The 26,706-nt window shown below is 40.3% G+C and overlaps 1 protein-coding gene across 4 annotated transcripts; it reads left to right on the forward strand.

Moving 5' to 3' along the window:
- Window positions 1-741: 741 nt before the first annotated feature.
- samd4b.S (sterile alpha motif domain containing 4B S homeolog) lies at window positions 742-24,130 on the forward strand. 4 transcript variants are annotated; one of them, XM_018232112.2, is made up of 13 exons: window positions 742-894; window positions 4,046-4,412; window positions 8,473-8,946; window positions 11,130-11,369; window positions 13,637-13,746; window positions 16,668-16,754; window positions 17,276-17,573; window positions 18,511-18,596; window positions 19,637-19,761; window positions 21,401-21,599; window positions 21,722-21,845; window positions 21,970-22,053; window positions 23,070-24,130. In XM_018232112.2, the coding sequence occupies exons 2-13, from the start codon at window positions 4,217-4,219 to the stop codon at window positions 23,096-23,098; spliced, it is 2,052 nt and encodes a 683-aa protein (XP_018087601.1). In that variant the 5' UTR covers window positions 742-894; window positions 4,046-4,216; the 3' UTR covers window positions 23,099-24,130.
- The last annotated feature ends 2,576 nt before the right edge of the window (window positions 24,131-26,706 follow it).

The following is a 26,706-nucleotide window of genomic DNA, read 5'->3' on the forward strand; positions in this document are numbered from 1 at the left end:
CGATTCGAAGAATTTTAATCCATCGATCGAATGATTTTTCTTCGACCAAGCCTATGGGGACCTTCCCCATAGGCTAACATTGCACCTCGGTAGGTTTTAGGTGTCGTAGGGGGTCGAAGTTCTTTTTAAAGAGACAGTACTTCGACTATCGAATGGTCGAATTCTCGAACGATTTTTAGTTCGAATCGTTCGATTGGAAGTCGAAGTCGTAGTCGAAGGTCGAAGTAGCCAATTCGATGGTCGAAGTAGCCAAAAAATTTTTCAAAGTTCTATTCCTTCACTCGAACTAAGTGAATGTGCCCCACAATGTCTCCGTTAATGTGTAAATGAGTATAACACACTGGTACATTTATTTTTTACCCAAAATGTCTCCATTAATGTGTTTTTAAATGAGTATAACGCACTGGTACATTTATTTTTCTACACAAAATGTCTCTTTTAATGTGTAAATGAGTATAACGCACTGGTATATTCTTTTTTTTTTTTTTACACAAAATGTCTCCTTTAATGTGTTTTTAATAACGTCCTCTCAGAACAGCTAACAATGAAGCAACATCAGCTAGAGAGTTCATTAGCTTTACTGATGATAGTCCGTTATTTTTGCTCTGTTCCCTCCAGTGAGGACATTAATATTAATAAGCCCTCCTCTCGCATTGTCTATAAGCTGTCAGTTACATAAACCTAGCCAATCATGACGCACTTCCGGGGCGCGGCACAACTGCTCAGTCGCGCTTCAAGTTAATTTTTTTTTTTCTCAGCCAATCGACGTTGGCGGGTGTAGCTCCTTTGAACGTGGTGGCGTAGGGGCTACGCAGGACGTAACGTGCGACGTGCTGGCGGCTGTGGTTGCTTGTGTGGCTCCCCGGGGGAGACTGGCAACGATTGGAGCGGGAGGTGAGAAATGTGATAGGGTTTCGGGAGTGTTCGGAATGCTTCTCGCAGGGGTGCTCTGTAGGATTCCATTGTCACCGAGCAAGCGTATAGTAAAACGAGCATTAGAGATGGAATGCTAAAGACAAGAGTATTGGGGTACTAGGCACGGACTTACCGAGCAGCAACACGAGTAATCGCAGCAACATAGCAGCAACTATATAGGGCGCTAGAGTGGGGACAATAGTCTCCCTGGAGACCTGACGCATTAATATGATCAACATAAAAGACAGCGGTATAATCAAATGAGTGGGGGAGCAATTAGAATTTAGAAAGATCCCTTTTAACCCTTGTGCTTAAAAAAGTAGTTTTCTAGGCTGATTTATTGAATATTTCTGCAAAAACCCTAATAATCCCTCCCTTCTCTTCCAATTACTGTTCCCTGAATTCCCACGCTGTGTAGGGGAGCCGGTGGCTCTCAGCTCACTGCGCTGTAGGACAGGAACCAATCAGCAGCTAGCAGGACCTGATAGGGAACTAAAGCTTGTGTGACTGCAGGGCTGCGATTGGCTGTCCCCCTCCTACTGTGCTTCTGGCAGGGACCGCCCACCCCTCATTTGAAACAGACAGGGACTAGAGAACATCTATAGGGAGCTATTTTTAAAGGTAATATTAATTTTTAGCACCATGTAAAAGCAACACCATATGTTACTCATAATTGCTGCTAAATTAGGGTTTTTTCATTTATCCTATATGTATCCTTTAAGCTTCATGTCCCTGGGCTGGCAGCCTTTATATCCCAAGTTGTTGGCTCAGGAGCTGGCGTTGCTACAAGCAGAGAAATAAAAATCTATATTCACTTTATCTTACATCTTTTGAACACAAGTACAAGGCTGTATAAACCCGTACGTTTGAATGTTTGTGGTTCTGCCTCCAAGCCCTGTAATCATTGATGCTTCCAGTGAGCATAATTGGCATTCTGAACTCTCTGCAGCCTAATTCCTCATTTTTCTTTCTGTGGGCAACAAGCAGTCACATCAGAAACCTTTTAAAATATACATGATCTACATATACTTTTTACATTTGCAGGAGATGCATGATGGATAAGTCACATAACTGCACTATTCTTTAATCTTAACTGGTAATTCCATTTTACAGCTGTTGGGAACTTTGTTAAAGGTATACTGTCATGGGGAAAAAATCTTTTTTCAAAATGAATCAGTTAATAGTGCTGCTCCAGCAGAATTCTGCACTGAAATCCATTTCTCAAAAGAGCAAACAGATTTTTTTATTTTCAATTTTGAAATCTGACATGGGGCTAGACATTTTGTCAATTTCCCAGCTGACCCTGGTCATGTGACTTGTGCCTGCACTTTAGGAGAGAAATACTTTCTGGCAGGCTGCTGTTTGTCCTTCTCAATGTAACTGAAGGAGTCTCAGTGGGACATGGGTTTTTACTATTGAGTGTTGTTCTTAGATCTACCAGGCAGCTGTTATCTTGTGTTAGGGAGCTGCTATCTGGTTACCTTCCCATTGTTCTTTTGTTTGGCTGCTGGGGGAAAAAGGGAGGGGGTGATATCACTCCTACTTGCAGTACAGCAGTAAAGAGTGATTGAAGTTTATCAGAGCACAAGTCACATGACTTGGGGCAGCTGGGAAATTGACAATATGTCTAGCCCCATGTCAGATTTCAAAACTGAATATAAAAAAATCTGTTTGCTTTTTTGAGAAATGAATTTCAGTGCAAAATTCTGCTGGAGCAGCACTATTAACTGATTCATTTTGAAAAAAATTTTTTTTTCCCATGACAGTATCCCTTTAAAGGGGAACTCCGGCTTCCAAACTAAAATTTGATAAAGAGGTCCACATAACACAGAAACCGCTAATATACTCATCACAGTTACCTGTTTCTTCAAAAAGTATGAATACATGCCATTTTCTATGCCGAAATCCAGCTGATTAACAGTTCTTCTCTTTCTGCATCATTTGAAATCCTGGCAGGGAAGGAGGGACTAAACACTGATGTTACACATTGTAACAATTTCTCCACAGCTTACAGACAGCATGCAGGAACTACATAACCCTCAATGCATTGCACTGTGATGTTCCTTTCCTTATTGAAATCACATGTGCAGAGAATTGTGGGGTTTGGAGGATGCAGACTGACTGCTGGCTGTCGATACAAAGTAACAGTAGTCAGCCAGCTCAGCAAAGTAGTCAGACAGATCAGCAGGAGAGTAGGGGGCTGTGCTTATAGATCTGTTTCAAACCATTAAAAATCATGAAAAGTCTGCATATTTTTTAATTGATGTATATTGCAAAGTTGCTTGCAATTAGAGATGCACCGAATCCACTAATCCGATCCCCCATATCCTTCCCGAATACCGAACCAAATCCTAATTTTCATATGCAAATTAGGGGTGGGAAGGGTAAAATATTTTTTACTTCCTTGTTTTGTCACAAAAAGTCATGTGATTTCCCTCCCCGCCCCTAATTTGAACATGCAAATTTGGATTTGGTTCGGCCGGGCAGAAGGATTCGGCCGAATCCCGAACTGAATCCTAGATTCAGTGCATACCTACTTAAAATTATGTTTAATTTTCAAAAAGCTTATTTTCTGTGTGGTGTTCCCCGTTAAATGTCCCTAATTTTTGGACAGGCTTATAATATCTACAAGTAGGGACTTTGTGTTCCTGAGTAGTTGGTGCCATGTACAGTTATGGAATCACTGGGTTACCAGCCCAAAATACTCCTCAAATATGTTGTTGTTTGTACATCAAACAGTCACAATATAAGAGCTCCTATTTGTATACATACATCGTTTTTTTTAGGGGTTTGACTCGCGTATTGTGTAAAAAATTAGTCTTGCAACCTGAGGTTAATTTCCATTATGTTCTTAGCCTGTCTAGAATTAAAGTTTTTGATACATCTGGAACTATTAGAAGTAGGTTACCTTTATTGTACAGTTCTACCAAAAAATGATGTCTTCAGAAGAAGTTGCTAATCATCATTATGATATATAGTAGAGTGCAGTACTTATCGCGTATTTACCCATAAATTAATAGCCAAACTTTATCCTAATCATAATAATATAATCATCTGTATCATTACAGAAGTGTGTATTTTCTTTTTAAAGCCCTATAAGTGATTTTACTGATACTGTGTATTCTTACAGTGATATTGGAAGAGGAGTTTTGTAGACCACAAATTTGAACCCATGTGACATCTTATTTTGTTTACCTAACGGAGCACCACAGCTATAAAGGATTACACGCCATGTGATAGATTTCCCTTATTCCCAGGTGAACCTTCGCTCACCTTCTCCCTAATTTTCCCTGCAAACAACATGAAATTCCGTGATCAGGTGAGCACATTGTCTGACTGGTTTAAGGGCTGGAATGAATGTGAGCAAACCGTGGCCCTTCTATCTTTACTTAAGAGGATCACCAGGACCCAGGCACGTTTCCTGCAACTTTGTTTGGAGCACTCTTTATCAGACTGTACTGAGATACACATCCTTGAGACAGAGGCCAACAGTGCAGGTAAGAGATTCTTCCTTTCATGATTTTTATGATGTAGTTTTTATTATTAAATTACACTGCAAATAATTCACTCTACAATATAAATTCCTGAACCAGCAAGTGTATTTTTTTTTTAAGTTGTAATATTGGTGTGTAGGCCCAATCTCAGGTCATTTTGCCTGGTCATGTGCTTTCAGAAAGAGCCAGCACTTTAGGATGGAACTGCTTTTTGGTAGGCTGTTGTTTTTCCTAATCAATGTAACTGAATGTGTCGCAGTGCGACCTGGATTTTACTATTGAGTGCTGTTCTTAGATCTACCAGGCAGCTGTTATCTTGTGTTAGGGAGCTGCTATTACTCAATGTAACTGAATGTGTCGCAGTGAGAGCTGGATTTTACTATTGATTGCTGTTCTTAGATCTACCAGGCAGCTGTTATCTTGTGTTAGGGAGCTGCTATTACTCAATGTAACTGAATGTGTCGCAGTGCGACCTGGATTTTACTATTGAGTGTTGTTCTTAGATCTACTAGGCAGCTGTTATCTTGTGTTAGGGAGCTGCTATCTGGTTACCTTCCCATTGTGGTGGTGTTAGGCTGATGGGGGGGGTGGAGGGGGGTGACATGCAGTACAGCAGTAAAGATTGACTGCAGTTTATCACAGCACAAGTCACATGACTGGGGGCAGCTGGGAAATATGTCTAGCCTATTAACTTGTGCGTTTTTGAAAAAAATAAATTAAAAAATCCCATAACAGTATCCCTTTAATATCCATGCAACACAAATTGTCCAGTCATTTTAGGCTGGCACATATGTTTATGGTCTATAAGGAGTCCTGATTTTCATCCCTACCAGTCACTACTAACTCACCAAGCAACACTATCTCTACCTTCTCTAGAAGCCTAGTTTTTTGTTTCCCTATACTTCACACTTTTTCACAATATCACTAATCTGGATTATCTGCACTTGTACTAGTAAGAACACAACCAGGTTTACATCATTGCCACACTGCGCCATGTACATTCAGTAGAAATGGATGCACCTGGCAAAGTGCATAATTGAGTAGGGAAGGATGGCATCAGGCACATTGAAGCTATATGCTGATTGTTGACTTTCTATACGTTCTCCAGAGTACAGCAGCATCAATTGCATTGCTGACCTGCACTATCTGTAGGTTTGTTAAAGGAACAGCTCAGTGTAAAAATAAAAACTAGGTAAATAGCCTGTACAAAATAAAAAATAAAAATTCTACTGTAGTTAGTTAGCCAAAAACATAATGTATAAAGGCTGGAGTGACTGGATGTCTAACAGAACACTACTTACTGCTTTTCAGCTCTCTAACTCTGAGTTAGTCCGTGACTTTAAGGGGGGGTCACAAGGGACATAACTGTTCAGTGAGTTTGCAATTGATCCTCCGCATTCAGCTCCGATTCAAAAACAACAGTTATGATCCATGTGGCCTCCCCTCAAGTCACTGATTGGTTACTTCCTAGTAACAGATTAGTGGAAACCAAGAGAGCTGCAAAGCAGGAAGTAGTGTTCTGGCTATTATGTTAGACATTCTGTCACTCCAGCCTTTATATATTACATTTATGGCTAACTAACTATATTAGAAACATTTTTTTATTTTGCACAGCCTATCTATTTACCTAGTTTTTATTTTAATAATGAACAGTTCCTTTCAGGCATGTTGGCACCATTCATGGTTTATTGCTGAGCTCGGCATATACTTTAGGGAAGAATGCTCCACTACATTATCAAGCTGCACATTAACAATGCAAATATGGCACCAGGAGCAGTTATTAAATGTATCAATTTAGAACAGTTTACTGGGTCGGCGACCCCCCCCCCCCTCCCAAAGCTCCTTTAGAAGGTGAAAAATGACACTCTACGCTTCAATATTAGAAAAACAGGCACACGTAGAAAATAGAAAGTAATTGGAAAAAGTCTTTATTTCTGGTGAACTATCTGAAACCAACTGAACTGGAAAAAGTGTTGGAAGGTCGCAGAACATACCTTTTACTTCGTTCTATTATAAAGCAGTAATTGGTCATTGTTTTGTTTTTATACCTGTCATACCCCACCCCTCTCTCTCCCTGTAATTAGTAAGAAGAGTGTGGCTAAAAATAATAAGCTCTGTATAAACAGCCCACTCCCTTCTCCCAGTTGTTGAGTTCATTATACAGAGGCCTTATCTATGGAATCAAGAACTAAGAGAGAACTGATTTCTCTTAACTGGTTAAAAATACAGAGGGGCAATATTCAGTTGTTATGTTTTGAAAGATGGAATGACTATCACTTTCTCTCTACCCTCCTTCTTTTTCTGTGTAGTCTATGGGAGACAGCCATTCCGTAATTCGGAGCTTCCTGGATATCGGGTTTCCGGATAAGGGATCTTATACCTGTATTATGTAGGGATGCACCGAATCCAGAATTCGGTTCTGGATTCGGCTGTTTTCAGCATGTTTCGGATTCAGCCGAATCCTTCTGCCCGGCCGAACTGAATCCTAATTTGCATATGCAAATTAGGGGTGGGAGAAATCACATGACTGTCACAAAACAATGAAGTAAAAAATGTTTTCCCCTTCCCACCCCTAATTTGCATATGCAAATCAGGATTCGGTTCGATATTCGGCCGAATCTTTCACAAAGGATTAGGGCGTTCGACCACAACCAAAATAGTGGATTCGGTGCATCCCTAATATTGTTTTTTTCCTATACTATTGTTTACTACAGTTGTGGTGAGTGGTTGCTATTATTATAGTGGTTAAGTTTTTCATAGTGAAAAACAATGTAATTGAGCAACTTTTCTATATAATAATTACAAATTCGCAGTGCTTGTAAAATGTTGTGTCATTGCTAGCAGTATGAAAGCAGTATATGTCTGGCTGTTTATATTCTTGGACTGCTAATCCTGGCTACATGTGCCATTGAAAGAATGTAGCATTAATCTGCTCTCAAAGTCCCAGCCAAGGCTACCAAGCGTTCAGTGAATAGTAAGAGACAAACAGATGCTGCTTTAAGTACTAATTTGATTGACAAAGAGACTTTAAAGTCACCAAAAATTGGTAATGACTGCACAAGTATAGGATCACTTATCCAGAAAGCTTTGGAAGACCATCTCCCATTTAGTCTATTTTAAGCAAATAATTCTAAAAAAATTCTTTCCTTTCTCTTTGTAATAAGTACCTTGTACTTGATGGCAAGTAAGCTGCAGGCATCCATATTGGTCGTAAAACCTTTTTATTGAATTTATTTAATGTTTAAATTATTTTTAGCCGACTTGCGGTGTGGGTGATCCAAATTATAGAAAGATCCCTTAACCCTTGCCTTAAAGGGATTCTGTCATTGTTTTTATGATGTCCTTTTTATTACTAAATTACACTGCAAGTAATTCACTCTACATTTTAAACTTACATTCCTTAACCAGCAAGTGTATTTTTTTTTTTAGTTGCAATGTTGGTGTGTAGGCGCCATCTTAGGTCATTTTGCCTGCTCATGTGCTTTCAGAAAGAGCCAGCACTTTAGAATGGAACTGCTTTCTGGCAGGCTGTTGTTTCTCTTACTCATTGTAACTGAATGTGTCGCAGTGGGACCTGGATTTTACTATTGAGTGCTGTTCTTAGATCTACCAGGCAGCTGTAATCTTGTGCTAGGCAGCTGTCTGGTGATCTGGTTGTTCTGTTGTTAGGCTGCTGGGGGAGGGGTTGATATCACTCCAACTTGCAGTACAGCAGTAAAGAGTGATTGAAGTTTATCAGAGCACAAGTCACATGACTGGGGCAGCTGTCAATATGTCTAGCCCCCATGTCCGATTTCAGAATAAAATTTGACAAATGGATTTCAGTGCAGAATTCTCCTGGAGCAACTCTATTAATTGATGCATTTTGAAAAAAAACATTTTCCCCATGACAGTATCCCTTTAAACATGCCACATAATGGATCCTATACCTGTATATGGAACGTTGATTATAATTAAGTTGTTTTTTTTTTTCTTATGCACAGCTCTATACAACATCTTTTATTTTAGCATGTTAGTAGTCAGAAATTAATAATAAAAACACATTCATTCTTTCTCTCTATAGCTCTCATAAGCCAGTGGCATCAAGAGTCCAAAGAGAAAGTGATTTCTCTGCTACTTTCTCACTTGCCGCTATTGCAGCCCCGTAACACAGAGGCCAAATGTGAGTATATGAAACTGCTGCAGAAAGTTCTGGCTTACACCACCGAGAGCAATTTGTACATAGAAGAGAGTCGCCAGTTACTGTCCTATGCACTTATTCATCCCGCGACCACCCTTGAAGACCGAAACTCTCTGGCTTTATGGCTCAACCATCTGGAAGAACGATTCTCTGCAGGCTTCAGTCGCTATGGAAGAATTGAAACTCCTTCTGCGCACCTACGGCAGGATTCAGATGAATGGCAGCCTCCAGTGGACCCTTGCATGGGGGAGGCGAGCCTCAGTTGGCAGGATAAACCATCACGTGAAAATGGCCTGATGCCCTTTCATTCTTCTAACTTAGTATCATCAGGCATTCAAAATATGGGGAGCAACACAGGTAGGCAATTTGCAGCAGTCTTTTATTTACACTTAAAGGGTACTTGTAAATACACATGAAAATGTGTATAATAAATGTCCTTTTGAAATTAATCATGAAACCCAAATTAATTTTTTTATTAAAACAACCATACTGGTTATAAACTCGTTTAAAACTCTCAGCTGTCAATCAAATATTGCCTGCCTTAGGCATAGAGGTAGGACAGGCAGTTACTTTCACTTTCCATTCTGCAATTCCAAGATGTTACTGCACTCCCTACATTCCCCCTCTGTCTCCAACATTTAATTTTGTAGCCCCATTTTTGGGCATAAAGATTTTGGCATGATTTGGCAAGATTTTAGCTTGCCTTAAAGGAACAGTAACACTAAAATATTTTGTATAAAAAAATCCGTTCCCCCCCCCTGTAATAATCGGTCTACCCTGCATAAAGTTTATTAAAATCAATGCTTTATTAAAAAAAATACTGTTTGAAAACACTACTTCCTGTGTACTGCAAAACGGCGAGGTTGTGGCGCTTGTGTGGGGCCGAGGTGCCGACTTCTTATTTTTCTCCGGTACCACAGGCTTGTCATCACCTGCCTGCTAGCAGGCGAAAGAGCACTGGGGCAGCGCTCAGTGTTCCACAGTCCTGCCACTACGAGGTAAGTTGGGGGGAAAAAAGGGGATCGCTGCCACTTCCCACAAAATCCGGCTTGTACGCTGTGTTGTAGAATGGGCTGCTGTCACAGTTGTAACGCTTAGCTTCCGGTTTTGGCAGAAGTCAGGTTAGGGTAAAGATGCAGAGCTGCAGAGTGAGTCGCCCTATTGCCGTTTTGCTGTACACAGGAAGTGTAAACTTTATGCAGGGTAGACCTATTATTACTGGGGGGGAAATGGATTTTTTAATGCAAACATTTTTAGTGTTACTTTAATAACAAGCTTGCCTGCTTGATGTGATCATGATTTACAAGACAAAAAGAAAATCGAAAATTATGTGTATAATGTACGTGAACTTGGAAATTCTTTTTTATGGTGACAGGTCCCCTTTAAGAAGAGATGCTTTCATGTGAATATCATTTGGACAAAATGAGTGCTTCCTATTCAGAAAATAAAATGTTTAGCCTGTTCCAGGCAAAGAGCCAGACTGTTTATATACAATGGTTTTCAAGTAGCCTGCAGTAGGTTTTCATGAATCAAAACCTTTTATAATTGCAGTGCTAGTCTATAAAGAGTTAATCTGGGCTCTTCTAAGGATAAGTAAACCTTTAAAATAAGTGAATGCAAATGGTGAGGGCGCCAATCTGAGCACTTTTGCAATGAACATTCCCCATGGTCACACTGCAGCTTGTTTATATAAACTATAGTAGTATTTATCTGTTATCTACTGTGTATCCTGTGCTTGAATGGCTGCCTCCATGGCTACACAGCAGCTTGTTTATATAAACTATAGTAGTACTTATCTGTTATCTACTGTGTATCCTGTGCTTGAATGGCTGCCCCATAGTTACACAGCAGCTTGTTTATATAAATACTATATTCTTACGTAAACACTAGGGATGCACCGAATCCAGAATTCTGCCTTTTTCAGCAGGGTTCGGCCAAATCCTTCTGTCCAGCCGAATCCGCATATGCAAATTAGGGGCGGAGAGGGTAATCGCTTGACTTTTTGTCACAAAACAAGGACGTAAAAAATGTTTCCCCTTCCCACCCGTAATTTGCATATGCAAATTAAGGTTTTGATTCGGTTCGGTATTCGGCCGAATCCTTCGTGAAGGATTTGGGGGTTCGGCCGAATCCAAAATAGTGGATTCGGTGCATCCCTAGTAAACACACCAGTTTTAACCAGTGCAGGGCACCAGTACATTGTATTGGCTTTCCTTTAAAACACTTTTTTTTGGTGTTACTGTTCCTTTAAGCTATCTTGTCTTTCCTACTCTTTCCTTCGACCCCTTCCTCCTCATTGTTGTCACATTTCGCTCTTTTTAAACTTTTGTCGGTCAAAAATACTTTCGATTTAAAGCATCATATTTTATTTTGGTTATGTCTGTTTTCTGGTTGATATTGTACTGTTATTTTGTATTTTGACTGTCTACTAACTACAGTCTAACTACTAACGTTTCTGTTTTTATGACTAAGACCACAAATGATATGCTTTGTTCCAAATCTGTCACACCCTACACTTTCTGCTGTCTGTTTTTTTGCAGTGCTGGCCTGCCAGGTACATCCAAGTCCACTCAAACGCTCCATGTCACTTATACCAACATCTCAGCAGGCACCTGGTGAATGGATGGGGTCAGAGGAAGTGGGAAGTCGGTCAGTGTTCCTCACCCCAGACACTGCTCCTCTGTCACCACAGAGCAGCGTGGCATCATCAGGCAGTGAGCAAACTGAGGAAGTAAGCGCTGGACGCAACACTTTCGCAGAGGATGGGAGTGGTATGAAAGGTAAGTGAGACCAAGGATCTTGTTGTGCATCTTTACTTTTAAAGGGATACTGTCATGGGATTTTTTTTTTCAGTTAATAGTGCTGCTCCAGCTGAATTCTGCATTGAAATAAGTTTCTTAAAAGAGCAAACATATTTTTTTTATATTTCATTTTGATATCTGACACGGGGCTAGACATATTGTCAGTTTTCCAGCTGCCCCCAGTCATGTGACTTGTGCTCTGATAAACCTCGCTCACTCTTTACTGCTGTACTGCAAGTTGGAGTGCTATCACTCCCTCTCTCTCCCCCCCCCCCAGCAGCCTAACAACAGAACAATGGGAAGATAACCAGATAGCAGCTCCTTCACACAAGATAACAGCTGCCTGATTGATCTAAGGACAGCACTCAATAGTAAAATCCAGGTCCAGCTGCGACACAGTCAGTTATATTGAGTAGGAGAAACAACAGCCTGCCAACAGCTCTTTCTGAAAGCACCTGAAATGGCGCCTACACACTAATATTACAACTAAAAAAAAACGCTTGCTTCAGGAATGAAATTTTATATCGTAGAGTGAATTATTTGCAGTGTAAACCGTGTAATTTAGAAATAAAAACGGCATCATAAAAATCATGACAGAATCCCTTTAAAAATAAAGAAGTGTTGAGCAAATGCAGGCATACATCTCAGGATAGTTTTAATAACCGTTAACTTCTTTGATACTTTCTATGACTAAATGAGACACATCCAATAAGTTAATACCTAGTTTGTTCCTGCTTTTCCTCTTTGGTTTTACAGCAGGGGTTTAGTTTTTATACCAGGTTAGACCGAAATAGTATCAAGAAATTAAAATGAATTAATAGAAATCAATGTTTACCCGGTCTCCATGTGACACAGCAATCTTCCACCAAACTGTGCTTCCGTGTCTTGTGCTCTCCCTTGAGAGAGGTCCTTAAATCTTATTTTGTGATCGAGGACATTTCTGGTGTCCTAAATCCAGGAAACAGGTGCCTTCATTTGGTGATACTGTAAAAGAAATGTTGAGTCTGCAACTTATATTGACAAACGGATGCATTTACATCTTTATTCTTGCCCAACGGAACCTTTTGCTTGCTTGTACTTTGCACCACTCATTGTACCTACATAACTGCCTGCCCATTGTTTTTATACGGGTTAAAAATTTGTTCTTAACAAAATGGCTTTAACTCATTTAGGTCTAGTCTGGTCTTCTAAAGTATGTTTGATTGTAGAAATACACTACATACTGCTACATCATGCCAAAATGTGTAGACCTCGTTTAACTATTTCAAAGTAGTAATTTATAAAAGTTTCGTGCCTGTATGGACACATCACACAGGCTTGAGCTGGGGTTATTTTTTTTTATTCTTTGCTTCAATCTTCTTTTACTCTTTACGTTTTAACAAAGAATTTGTGCGTGGTCATTTTAAAACAGAAAATCTAAACTAAATCTTTTTAATGATCTGAAATTTGATGTTTTATTTTTTTTTTTCTATAGCTTTCCCCTGTTCTCGAAGTCAAAACATTCACGTACCAGTGTTATCCTTCAGCATACACAAATGAAAGTTTAAAAATAAAAAAAGCAGCAGTGTCTTGAGTTCAGTTAGCTTAACACTTAGGGGGTTATTTATCAAGCTTCGAATTTATCGCAGTATTTCTAAGATAAAAATCCGAATTCCTGAATGGACCTTATTTATCATTCAAAAAAATCAGTGGTTTTTGCGGAAAAGTCAGAAAACGAAGACTTTTCAGGCAAAGGTCCAAAGTTTGCCCACAAAAAGTCTTTGTTTTCAGACTTTTCCACAAGAACCACAGATTTTTTTGGCCCAAAATCCCTGAAATCATCGGATATCTGTACTGACAGCAGTGCAGACACTGGGACCTTCCCCAATGACTAATACAGGACCCCGAGAGCTTTGAGATGCTGGGTCTACGGATTCGTAGTTTTTCATACCATCAGACTTTAATAAATCCCGAAAAATTTAATTTTTCTTTTTTTTCAAGGTCTGAAAAATCCGAATTTTATCGGATTTTGGGTATTTGGAGCTTAATAAATAACCCCTTAATAGCATAAAACCAATATGTCTGGTTGATAGGCTCATACAAAAACCTATTGTCTATCTCAACACCAAAATGTTCATCAGATAATGTTACTATGTATATATAGTCGCAGGCGGCAGTAGCCCCAGGATTGAGCCTAGGTATAGAGTATTTTTGATTTCTTGTTATTCAAAACATTCAGCCTTCATCCATATCTCTTTTCGTCCTAGATGTACCCACCTGGTTGAAGAGTTTACGGTTGCACAAATATGCTTCGTTGTTTTCTCATATGAGCTACGAAGAGATGATGACGCTGACAGAGCACCATCTTGAATCCCAGGTGAGAGGAACATTTTTATTGGCCGGCCTTAAAAACAGTTTTATGTATTTCTATACTCTAGGGCAAACCATAGTACGATGTACTGGGTAATCTGCGAACCCTGCACATTTAAATATATGTAACAGGTGACTATATACACTGGTGCCTGAAAGTTTGTGATCCCTATAAAATTGTATATATTTTTATATGAATGTGACCTAAAACATGAAGAAAACCTAGTAAAACAAAGTTTAACTACTTTAAAATATTTATGTTCCATTAACGTATCATTTGAAAAAATTGTGAATCGTTCACTTACTTTCGCTCAGTATTTGGTGTGACCCCCTTGTGCAGCAATAACCGCAACTAAACGTTTGCAGTAACTGTTGATCATTCCTGCACATCGACTAGGAAGAATTTTAGCCCATACCTTCATACAGAACAGCTTCAGCTCTTTGATGTTGGTGGGTTTCTTCACATGAACCTCTCACTTTAGGCCTTTCCACAACATTTCAGTTGGATTAAAGGGATTCTGTCATCATTTTTATGAGGTAGTTTTTATTTCTAAATTACACTGTTTACACTGCAAATAATTCATTTTACAATATAAAATTTCATTCCTGAACCAGGAAGTGTATTTTTTTTAGTTGTAATATTGGTGTGTAGGTGCATCTCAGGTCATTTTGCCTGGTCATGTGCTTTCAGAAAGAGCCAGCACTTTAGGATGGAACTGCTTTCTGACAGGCTGTTGTTTCTCCTACTCAATGTAACTGAATGTGTTGCAGTGGAACATGGACTTTTACTTTTGAGTGCTGTTCCTAAATCTACCTGGCAGCTGTTATCTTGTGTCAGGGAGCTGCTATCTGGTTACCTTCCCATTGTTCTGTTGTTAGGCTGCTGGGGGGGAGCGAGGAGTTGATTTTACTCCAACTTGCAGTACAGTAGTAAAGTGTGACTGAAGTTTATCAGAGGACAAGTCACATGACTGTGGGCAGCTGGGAAACTGACCATATTATGCACAATCCAGTAACTGCAGCACTCTGATGGTTATAGTGATATTTCAGCGTTGTGATTTTATTGGCTCATTTGCTCAAGTAGACAAAAAAGTGGCAACGTTTCTGGCCCTGCGAGGCCGAAATGTTGCCACTTTTTTGTCTACTCAGAAAGGAGATCAGAAGTTTCAGATGCCCTTTGCCATCTCATTCCTGATCAGAATAATTCTCTGCTTTTCTTCTGAAGGTGCTGCATATCTCCGACTGTCTTTGACTGTATATTTACAGAAATTGACCAGCAGGTGGCACTTGTTACACACTTCTTTACAGTCATATGAAAAAGTTTGGACACCCCTCTCAGCCTGCATAATAATTTGCTCCACTTTCAACAACAAAAAAAACAGTGATATGAAATTAAATCAAATGTGAAAAACTGGCTGTGCAAAAACTTCGGTACCCTTGTAATTTTGCTAATTTGAATGCATGTAACTGCTCAATACTGATTACTGGCAACACCGAATTGGTTGGATTAGCTTGTTAAGCCTTGAAATTCATAGACCAGTGTCTCCAATCATGAGAAAAGCTATAAGGTGGCCAATTGCAAGTTGTGCTTCTGTTTAATTCTCCTCTTAAGAGTGACAGCATGGAATCCTCAAAGCAACTCTGAAAAGATCTGAAAACAAAGATTATTCAGTATCATGGTTTAGGGGAAGGCTACAAAAAGCTATCTCAGAGGTTTAAACTGTCAGTTTCAACTGTAAGGAATGTAATCAGGAAATGGAAGGCCACAGACACAGTTGCTGTAAAACTCAGGTCTGGCAGGCCAAGAAAAATACAGGAGCGGCATATGGGGAGGATTGTGAGAATGGTTACAGACAACCCAAAGATCACCTCCAAAGACCTTCAAGAACATCTTGCTGCAGATGGTGTATCTGTACATCGTTCTACAATTCAGCACAATTTGCACAAAGAACATCTGTATGGCAGGGGGATGAGAAAGAAGCCCTTTCTGCACCGACGCCACAGAGTCGTTTGTTGTATGCAGAAGCTCAGCTTTAGTGAAGTCAGTCATTTTGGAACAAAGTGCTGTGGACTGATGAGACAAAAATTGTTATTTGGTCATAACAAAAAGCGCTTTGCATGGCGGAAGAAAAAGAACACCGCATTCCAAGAAAAACACCTGCTACTGTCAAATTTGGTGAAGGTTCCATCATGCTGTGGGGCTGTGTGGCTAGTTCAGGGACTGGGGCCTTTGTTAAAGTCGATGGTCAGATGAATTCAACCCAATATCAACAAATTCTTCAGGATAATGTTCAAGCATCAGTCACAAAGTTGAAGTTACGCAGGGGTTGGATATTCCAACAAGACAATGACCCTAAACACAATTTGAAATCTACAAAGGCATTAATGCAGAGGGAGAAGTACAATATTCTGGAATGGCCGTCACAGTCCCCCAACTTGAATATCATGGAAAATCTATGGGATAATTTGAAGCAGACTGTCCATGCTCGGCAGCCATCAAATTTAACTGAACTGGAGAGATTTTGTATGGACGAAAATGTCAAAAATACCAACATCCAGAATCCAGACACTCGTCAAAGGCTATAGGAGGCGTCTAGAGGCTGTTACATTTGCAAAAGGCTCAACTAAGTATTGATGTAATATCTCTGTTGGGGTGCCAAAATTTATGCAACTGTCTAATTTTGTTATGATGCATAGTACATATTTTCTGTTATAAACTTTTTCACTGCTGAAATACTACTATTTCCATAAGACATGTTATTTATTAAAAGGAAGTTGCTGAAAGCTCAGCCAATGATAAACAAAACTCCAAAGAATTAAGAGAGGTTCCAAAACTTTTTCATATGACTGTATAAGCAAATAATTAAAACTTGTTTAGTTCTTAAATATAATGTAAGATTTCCTTTCTCACGTTCTTGTCCCAAGCAGAATGTCACCAAAGGGGCAAGACATAAAATCGCCTTGAGTATACAAAAGCTCCGGGAGAGACCAAGTGTTCTCAAATCCTTAGAAAAGGTAAGGAAGTGTGTTTGGTTGACTTCAAGCAGTAGTTTACCTTTGAGTTAACTTTTAGTATGATGTAGAGAGTGCTATTTTGAGACAATTTGCAATTGGTTTTCATTTTTTTGTTATTTGTAGTTATTTAGCAACCATGCGTTCATTTGAGACTGTAATGTGAAAAGAGGCCTGAATATACAGATGAGTAATAAAAGGTGTCGATAACAATACATTTATAACCTTACAGATCATTTGGTTTTTTTTAGATGGGGTCAGTGACCCCCATTTGAAAGCTAGAAAGTATCAGAAGAAAAACACAAATAATTTTAAAACTATATAAAAAAAAAAATAATGGCAAGCTACTGAAAATGTTCTTAGAATAGGCCATTCTATAACATACTTAGAGTTTGAAAAGGTGAACCACTACTGTTGGTATTTTTATTACCCAGATATCATTATTTTTTTTTCACTACTTTTAATATACGAATCTCTCGCTCTCACGTTCTCTCTATTGATTTCATTTTATTGATTTCAATTAGGATATTTTAGAAGGCGGCAATGTGCGTAATGCTCTTCAGGAGTTGCAGCAGATTGTCATCACGCCCATTAAATACTACCGTCCTAATCAGATGGATGTTACTGGCAGTGAGCAGCCTCCAGCACAGAGACCAAACCAAGATCTAAGCTGTAAAGGATCAGATGAGAATGAACCTCCGCCTGGACTCACAGCAGATTGTTTCCAACAACAGAGCACCCCAGCCTGTGATTCTGAGCCAGCAGTTCCACCTATAGCAGAGGGAGACCTCCCAGGGCAGCTTACCAGAGTGCTTGGAAAAGGTGAGGAGCTATAGGCTATCCATTATGGCCATTTCATGTTTCTGCATACAATATACCAAGCATACAAGGCTATTTAAGTCTAGTCAAACCCCTGCACTTTTATCTAAATGAATTCTGTCATGATTTTTATAATGTAGTTTTTATTTCTAAATTTACACTGCAAATAATTCACTCTACAATATAAAATGTCATTCCTGAACCAGCAAGTGTTGGTTTTTTTAGTTATAATATTGGTGTGTAGGCGCCATCTCAGGTCATTTTGCCTCGTCATGTGTCGCAGTGGGACTTGGATTTTACTATTGAGTGCTGTTCTTAGATCTACCAGGCAGCTGTTATCTTGTGTTAGGGAGCTGCAATCTGGTTACCTTCCCATTGTTCTGTTGTTAGGCTGCTGGGGGGAAGTGGGAAAGGGAGGGGTTGACATCACTCCAACTTGCAGTACAGCAGTAAAGAGTGACTGAAGTTTATCAGAGCACAAGTCACATGACTGGGGGCAGCTGTGAAACTGACCACATGTCTAGCCCCATGTCAGATTTCTAAATTAAAGATAAAAAAAAATCTGTTTGCTCTTTTGAGAGAGAGGATTTCAGTGCAAAATTCTGCTGGAGCAGCACTATTAAGTTAATTTTTTGGGCTAAATACTGCTCATTAAAATGCAGTTGTGCATGTCTGATGAAGGGGCCTGCCCCCAAATCGTTACATTTGACTTAAATAAAAGTGCAGGGGTTTCACCCCACTTAAATAGCCTTGTGGGATTAGTATATTGTTTGCCGTACAAGTGGGAGAGGTGCCGACATCTCTAATGAGCACCAGGCATCCTTCCATGAGAGGCCGGGAGAAAGAGGATATCTGTTGTTTCAAGGTAACATTTCATGTTTCTGACATGGGCCTTTTAACCATTTTCTAACCTGTATGTTTTTTGTTTTTCTCTGCATAGTTTGCACACAGCTACTGGTGTCACGACCAGATGAAGACAACATCACTTGTTACCTGCAGCTTTTAGAAAAGTGCATTTCACATGAGGTAAGACCGTGGCTGTGGGCAGTGCATTTTGATGTATATATGTAGTAGGTTATGTCCTGCTCTAATGTTTGTTCTTAACAAATTGGTGCTTTTTATGTTATCACTACTCAATAAATAAATCAATAATGTGCTGTATATTTTATGGGACATTTTATTTGAAATCTCATGGATATCATTGAAAGCAAAACTTTGGGCACCCCTTTTCAAAGCGTTCCATTGCATTGTAGGTATCTATTATCTTCATATTTAGATCCTCGCTCTGCTTAGATGAGCCCATTGTTGAGTGGCAGTCCAAATTTTTGGGTGCTGTGGATTTTATTAAGCTCTTCAGTTGTCCGCAGACAATTACCTACCTCATTAAGGGCTCTTACAGATGAACTTTTTTAGCTGCGCTCCCCTGCGTTCCAGTTTCATGCGTTGAGGGAGCGCAGGAGTAGACGCACTGAATTCTTTTCAATGTGGCTGTACTCACACAGATGCATGTAAGCGCCGAACGCAGGTTGGGACGCAGCATGTTGTATTTTACCTGCGTTTGGTGCTTACAACCGCCTGTGTGAGTACAGCCACATTAAAAATAATTCAATGCATCTACTCCTGCGCTCCCCTGCGGCTGAACGTATGAAACCGGAGCGCAGGTAAAAACGCTCGTCTGTAAGGGCCCTAAGGCCTACTAAAGTAATTAGGGTCAGTGACCTTGCAAAACACTGTTTCATAGCCAAGTGGAAGAGGCACATGTATAAATTACTACCTTCTTTGTTTCTATGTTTTAGAGGTTATACAATAATTGTAAATGAGCATTAACATTTGCAAATATACAGTATAGATTTTTAAACTCACTGATTACTGCAGTAGTTTTGCTTACAAAATGGCCTACATATGTAATTTGACCACGGGTATATACCAGGAGTCCCAAACCTTTTTTACCCATGATCCACATTTAAATGTAGAAAAAGCTGGAGAGAAACAGGATCATGCAAAAAGTTCCTAGATTTTGTCTCATGCCACATGACCTTAACCCTGCATTTGTCTTGTTGTAAAAGGCATTCACAGAAACCCAAAAGAAGAGGCTGATGTCTTGGAAGCAGCAAGTTTTGAAACTACTCCGGATGATTCCCAGAAAAGCACTGCTGGAAATGCAGGGGTACAGACAACAGAAGGGGTGCAGGTGGGCAGTGTGTGTGAGTAGGGGCACAGGTAAGAAAAGGTTGCAGATAGGTAATGGGATTTATTATCTTGCACAAAAGTTGCATCCTTTGCAGACGTAACTCTGGGCAAAAAAAAAAAAGAGTAGCAGGAGAGTAGTCTAGCTTTGTGTATGTAATGGGCAGACTTGGTCCGATGTGAAATATTTATACAAACATACCAGTATAGCTGTTTAAAGGAAAGTACACTATAACTAAAAAGGGCCCAGTAATACCAACATACAGTCAAGCCAGATGTGCTGGGCAGTGGGGAGTGAGGTAAATGTTATAAACAGAAAATAGGTATAATTTGGCCCAAAGCAAAACCTTCATATCAGGAATTTTATTACTCTAAATTTTCCCATCCAGGGCAGAGATATTATCCTGCCAGGTTATGTGCGTGTATGTAAATATCCAATGAAGGGAAGGTAGGAAATGGGCCATTGGTCTATACTAGGATGCAGGTTGGGAAGATTAAAGGGATACTGTCATGGGAAAACATGTTGTTTTCAAAACACATCAGTTAATAGTGCTACTCAGCAGACTTCTGCACTGAAATACAATTCTCAAAAGAGCAAACAGATTTTTTTATATTCAATTTTGAGATCTGACATGAGGCTTAACATATTGTCAATTTCCCAGCTGCCCCCAGTCATGTGACTTGTGCCTGCACAAGGATGGAACTACTTTCTGGCAGGCTGCTATTTCTCCTACTTAATGTAGCTGAATCAGTCTCAGTGGGACTTGGCTTTTACTATTGAGTGTTGTATTTAGATCTATAGAGCTGTTATCTTGTGTTAGGGAGCTTCTATTTGGTTACCTTCCCATTGTTCTGTTTTTTGGCTGCTGGGGGGGAAAGGGAGGGGGGTGATCACTCCAGCTTGCAGTACAGCAGTAAAGAGTGACTAAAGTTTATCAGAGCACAAGTCACATGCCTGGGGGCAGCTGGGAAACTGACAATGTCTAGCCCCATGTCAGATTTCAAAGTTGAATATAAAAGATCTGTATCCTTTTAAGCATTGTGTACAGCTCTTTCATGAGAAGTGCACTGTGTTTGCATGTAAGTAAACAGGTTAGATAAGGTGGTCTTTGTATATGTATGGGTAAAGGCTAGGGAATGTGAGCATTGTATTATGATACAGATAATGGAATATGAAAAGGTAGTATATAGTAACAGGAAGTCGTGTGTTTGTGTATTCAAGTTGGGTAAAGAGGGCATTGTGTTCATAGAGTAAAGGTGGCCATAGATGCACCGATAATATCGTACGAAACTAATATTTGTACGATATTCGGTGTGTGTATGATGGGAGACAAGCTGACTGATATCGTTAGAAGATTTTGATATCAGTTGGCTCGTCCATTGTGTGCTTTTGAAGGCACCCAAACATCGCCCATCATTAGTGCTGAATCGTCATACAGGTAGAATTCTATTGTTTCTACCTGTTTATCTGACGATTCAGCTCTACACGTGTCTATTGAAAAATAAAAAGCTCTTTCCTGGAAAGATCGGAATGGTTACATCTATGGCCACCTTTAAGGCTAGAAAAAAGTGTGTGTGTGTTTGAGAGCAAAAAGGATACAATGGGGCAATCAGACTAATACCGTAACATTTTCATTCTGCAGCTGGGCATTTGCATCCAACTCGCTCCCTATAGCTGGATCTGTGGGGTCTTCCATAGTGCGGAGAGGACAGCGTCCATTTCAGATGCCTCCTAGGGCAGTGCCACCTTCCCGTATTAATGTTCTGAGTCCTGGGTCAATTGGAGGGGTCTCTCCACGGCACGCACTTACCAGCCCGAGCACTGCAAGCCAGGGTCGGCAGGTGAGATAAAGGGCTGAATCAAAAAAAAAAAAAAACACCTTGATGTGATGATCACTTGGGATTAACTGAAAACATTGCTTTAAAGGATTTTTTTTTTTTACTCTTGCTTTGTATTCCTGTAGAACCTGTGGTTTGCCAATCCTGGTGGCAGTAACAGTATGCCGTGCCCAAGTCACAGCTCTGTGCAACGCACACATTCGTTACCAGTACACACTTCCCCCCAGAGTATTTTAAAGTTTCCTCCCGGTAAGATTCAGTTGTGTTTTAGTACTTGACTCCAGATAGTAATAAAAAATAAGAATAGTTTTCCATGTCTCACATATTGAATCATTCATTTCTCATAGTTAATGCCTGAATGTTTTTTCTGCAGATTGCCAGGTGCCTGGGGCTGATTTAGAGATTAACCCTCGGTTGGAGTCTTTGTGTCTGAGTATGACAGAGCATGCTTTGGAAGGTAATGCTAAATAATCTGATTTTACTACACATTTTTAAATAGAGATCACCAGAAATGATTTTTTTTACAGCTATCATAACATTGTATTTGCCCAATGCTTTTACATTACCTGTCTGATCCCCCATGTTTCTCTGAGGGTGCTGCCATATTTGTAGAGCAGGAAGTATTTGGAGCAATCCGACACGCTGCGCAAAAACGCAGATGTCAATTCGGATTCGACGGAAATAAGGTAAGTGAATGCATTGTCGGATGGTGTCACAGCATTGATGCGACGCGACTGTCAGATGCATCGTGCAACGTCTGCATCAGACAGTCGTGTTGCGTCGGATCATCCGACATTTCCATTACTTAACTTATTTCTGTCGCATCTGACGGGACGCCGACGTTTTTGCGCAGCACGTCTGATCGCTCCAAAATCGTCCGTTAAGTCTTACCCTTAGAAACGCTGATAAGTTGAGGAACAGTCAGCCTTGTTTCAACATGCTGATTCCTTCCTGTAATCTACACATAACTGTACTTGTACTTATTTGACGTCAAGGTGTTTTCACGCCACTTAGTCCTATTTGCTACCTTGCAAGATGTTGGAAACATGGAGTAGCTCAGTTTCCCTGGTAAAAAAAGAACATTATTTGTAAATACTAGGGATGCACTAAATCCAGGATTCAGTTTGGGATTTAGATGCCGCCAAATCCTTATGGCCGAACCGAATCCTAATTTGCATATGCAAATTAGGGCCGGGAAGGGAAATCAAGTGACTTTTTGTCACAAAACACGGAAGTAATAAAGTTTCCCCCTTCCCATCCTTAATTTGCATATGGAAATCAGGGTTCGGTATTCAGCTGTAACTTTTACGAAGGATTCCGGGATTCGGCCAAATCCAAAATAGTGGATTTGGTGCATCCTTAGTAAATACATAGAATTCTCACCCTGTTACTAACCCTTTTATGTGCTAGGGCTGGGTATGTGTTTGTAATATGCACTAGGAAATTTTATAACTTCCACTTTCTAATTTACAGAGGGAACAGACAAGACATCGACCATCTGATCTTGTGTCCCTGACACCTTCCTTGGAACCGGAGGCTCAAACCCATGTCCTCAGCCTGGCAGAAGCACTAACTGCCACTTCCCATCACACTCTCCATGAGGCTGTCACTACATCTTTCTCCCACCATGTTCTAATACTTGTTTAAGCTATTGTACCCTTTAACTTATCCAAACACACCGAAGCACGGCTACGCGATCACATTGGGAAAGGAGCTTGTTCTCTCTGTATGAGATGACTGAGGCAAAGTTGCATGTGGGAGGATCCCGAACAGACACTATTCAGGTCTATTAATTCTTGTACTTTGTGCTGGTCTCTGTTATAGTAAAGAGCTGTACTAAGGTGAGTAGGAGAGAGGTCAGATCTCTCAGTATGTGCAGTTAGAGGGGAAAGCAAAGCGCAATGAAGCCAGAAGCTCGGCTACCACACTAAGCTAGTTGAAGGCTGATACACTCAGAGACAAATGTATGATTGGACAGGACAGGGTTGCTCACAAAAGCACACCGGGCAATGTGAAAGGCATCTGAAAAAGTCAGGAGAGTTTGTTAGGGGCTTTTCTTTGGACACAAGAAAAGAAACGTTGGATTCCATAACTGCAGCTATATTGCCAACATAGTACACACAGGGGCCCTATGTCCTGCTCATAACACTAATCTTGCAGATGTATACCCCCTGTATATGTGACCGCCCTCCAACTGTATCCAACCATATCATGCAGGCCTGATCAGCCCATATCTCTCCTTCCTTGCTTACTAGTAGACTAGCGCTTCAGTCCTGGGAGCTGCCCATGTGCCACACGCAGAGCGTGGAGGTCAAGAGTCGGGCCGTGCCCACTGACACTGCCAGTGACCTCCTTCTCCAGAAGTATTTTCAAAATATCGCTAACTATTTATTTCTAACATAGAAACACAGCTCCTTTTCAAATAGAAAACAAAAAATGTTATTTTAGATACATTTTATTATGAATAACTTTTGTTATGACTATGGCTGGTAACCATGAGTACAAACTTATTAAAAGATAATGTAAAAATCTGACACTTTGAGTTTTCTTCTTCTGCCTGCATTTTTGTTCAAGAAGCCGCTTTCTCCTCCGTGCAGGATTGTATTCTAATGTGAACCATTTTCAATTGCAATATTATTAGTGCATCACTGTACATTTTAGAATTGAACATATGGCAGGGGTTAGTGATAACAAGGAACACAGAGGTCAGGATGAATAAGATGGCATGTCATTATCTTGTGGCCCTATATGTAGGATCAGAATGAGATGTTTGTCCTTTTGAAGCAAGACAGAAAGTACCGTATATACTCAAGTATAAGCCGACCGAGTATAAGCCGAGGTACCTAATTTTACCTACGAAAACTGGGAAAACGTATTGACTCTAGTATAAGCCTAGACACAACTACAGCCCTGTCTCCCAGCAGCGCACATTCCGCCAAAGCGACCCCCCCCCCCAGCGATCAACCGGACTTCTTTGCAAATTTGATGGTGACAGAGAATTGCCAAACTGATTACTGTGTGCATTGTCCCACTGTCCCACTACCATGTGCAGAGGGTGCTGTGTGATATTGACATCACTGTTATTCTTTCATACAACCAACAGAGGGCGCTGTGTGATATTGCAGTCACTGTTATTCTTTCATATAACCAACAGAGGGCGCTGTGTGATATTGCAGTCACTGTTATTCTTCCATATAACCAACAGAGGGCGCACTGTTAATCTTTCGTATAACCAACAGAGGGCGCTGTGTGATATTGCAGTCACTGTTAATCCTTCATATAACCAATAGAGGGCGCTGTGTGATATTGCAGTCACTGTTATTCTTTCATATAACCAACAGATGGCGGTGTGATATTGCAGTCACTGTTGTTCTTTCATATAACCAACAGAGGGCGCACTGTTATTCTTCCATATAACCCAACAGAGGGCGCTGTGTGGTATTGCCATCACTGTTAATCTTTCGTATAACCAACAGAGGGCGCTGTGTGATATTGCCATCACTGTTATTCTTTCATATAACCAACAGAGGGCGCTGTGTGATATTGCAGTCACTGTTGTTCTTTCATATAACCAACAGAGGGCGCACTGTTATTCTTCCATATAACCCAACAGAGGGCGCTGTGTGATATTGCAGTCTCTCCCCAAGCGAACTGTTGGTATAGGAATGATTAAAAGTGACTGCAATCTCAGCTACTACACACTGACTCGAGTATAAGTCGAGGTAGACTTTTTCAGCACATTTGAGTTGCTGAAAAACTTGGCTTATACTCGAGTATATACGGTACATTGCATTCTTATATTCAGCCTGCCTCCACTCATTTGCCTAGGCCAAGGAAGCAAGAAAGGCATCGCCATTTATGCATTGGGAACACTGCACATTATATTCCAAAACATGAAGAAAAATGTATCACATTTGTGTTATTCCTTACAGAAAGTGAAAAAACGGGAATATTGGGCTGTTCCAACAAATATCAGTGTCTGTATTCTTCTTTACAAACTCAAAACATTCACTGTATGAACTGAAAAATATTAAAAGATTGCATGACGTCGACCAGCTTCTGGCACCTGTTACATTCCACAATTCAGCATTTTTGGTTTTGCCTAAGAAACAGCATTTATTCTCCCGGGGATTGGGTTGGTCACTCCATAAAATCAATCTTGTTGGTCTGGAACCAAGATGTTGTTCATTTACTGGTGTGTTTGGGGTTGTGTCTTGTTGAACCCTCCATTACTCTTCAGCATAATTCAACATGATCTCTTCAAGTATTTTGATGTATTGAAACTGATCCATGATCCCTGGTATGTGATAAATAGACCCAACACCATAGTATGAGAAACATCCCCATATCATGATTCTTGTGCCACCGGCTTCACTGTCTTCACACTGTACTGTGACTTGAATTCAGTGTTTGGGGCTCGTCTGACAAACTGTCTGCGGCCCCTAGACCCAAAAAGAACAATCTTGCTTTCATCAGTCCACAAAATGTTGCGTCATTTCTCTTTAGTCCAGTCAATGTGTTCTTTGGCAAACTGTAAGCTCTTCAGCACGTCTTTTTTTCAACAAGGGGACTTTGCAGGAGCTTCTTGCCGATAGCTTGGCTACACATAGATGTCTTCTAATTGTAACAGTATCACAGGTAACTTTACTTTACACCTTCTCTGATCTTCCTGGAGCTGATCATTAGCTGAATCTTTGCCGTTTTGGCTACTATTCTATCCATTCAAATGGTAGTTTTAAAGCATTTGAGATCATTTTTACTAAGGAGCCTATTATTTTCCTCTCTCCAATACAAGCATTATGATATGGGGATGTTTCTATTGTGTTGGGCCTATTTATCAAAATAATTGATGAGATCATTTTGCCTTAGGCTAGGGCCACACGGCGCGATTTTGCCGCGATTCTGCGCTGGGCGAGTTGCGAGTCGCTGCGGTTTTTAAGCCGAAATAGCTTTGTTAACTTTGGCGCTGGCGTCAATGCAAATCGCGGCGAAATCGCTGCGCTAATTCACACGCGGCGATTCTTTTTCTACTGTCGCCCGGAAACGCCCAGCGAGGCAACTTCGGGCGACAATAGAAAACGAATCGCCGCGTGTGAATTAGCGCAGCGAT

This window comes from Xenopus laevis, chromosome 8S (assembly GCF_017654675.1).
Source record: "Xenopus laevis strain J_2021 chromosome 8S, Xenopus_laevis_v10.1, whole genome shotgun sequence".
NCBI lineage: Eukaryota > Metazoa > Chordata > Amphibia > Anura > Pipidae > Xenopus > Xenopus laevis.

Coding starts and splice junctions, on each gene's coding strand:
- samd4b.S (XM_018232112.2), top strand. CDS start 4,217: ATGAAATTCCGTGATCAGGTGAGCACATTGTCTGACTGGTTTAAGGGC. Junction 21,600..21,721: donor CTGCAAGCCAGGGTCGGCAG/GTGAGATAAAGG, acceptor GTATTCCTGTAG/AACCTGTGGTTTGCCAATCC. Junction 22,054..23,069: donor GACAGAGCATGCTTTGGAAG/GTAATGCTAAAT, acceptor TCTAATTTACAG/AGGGAACAGACAAGACATCG.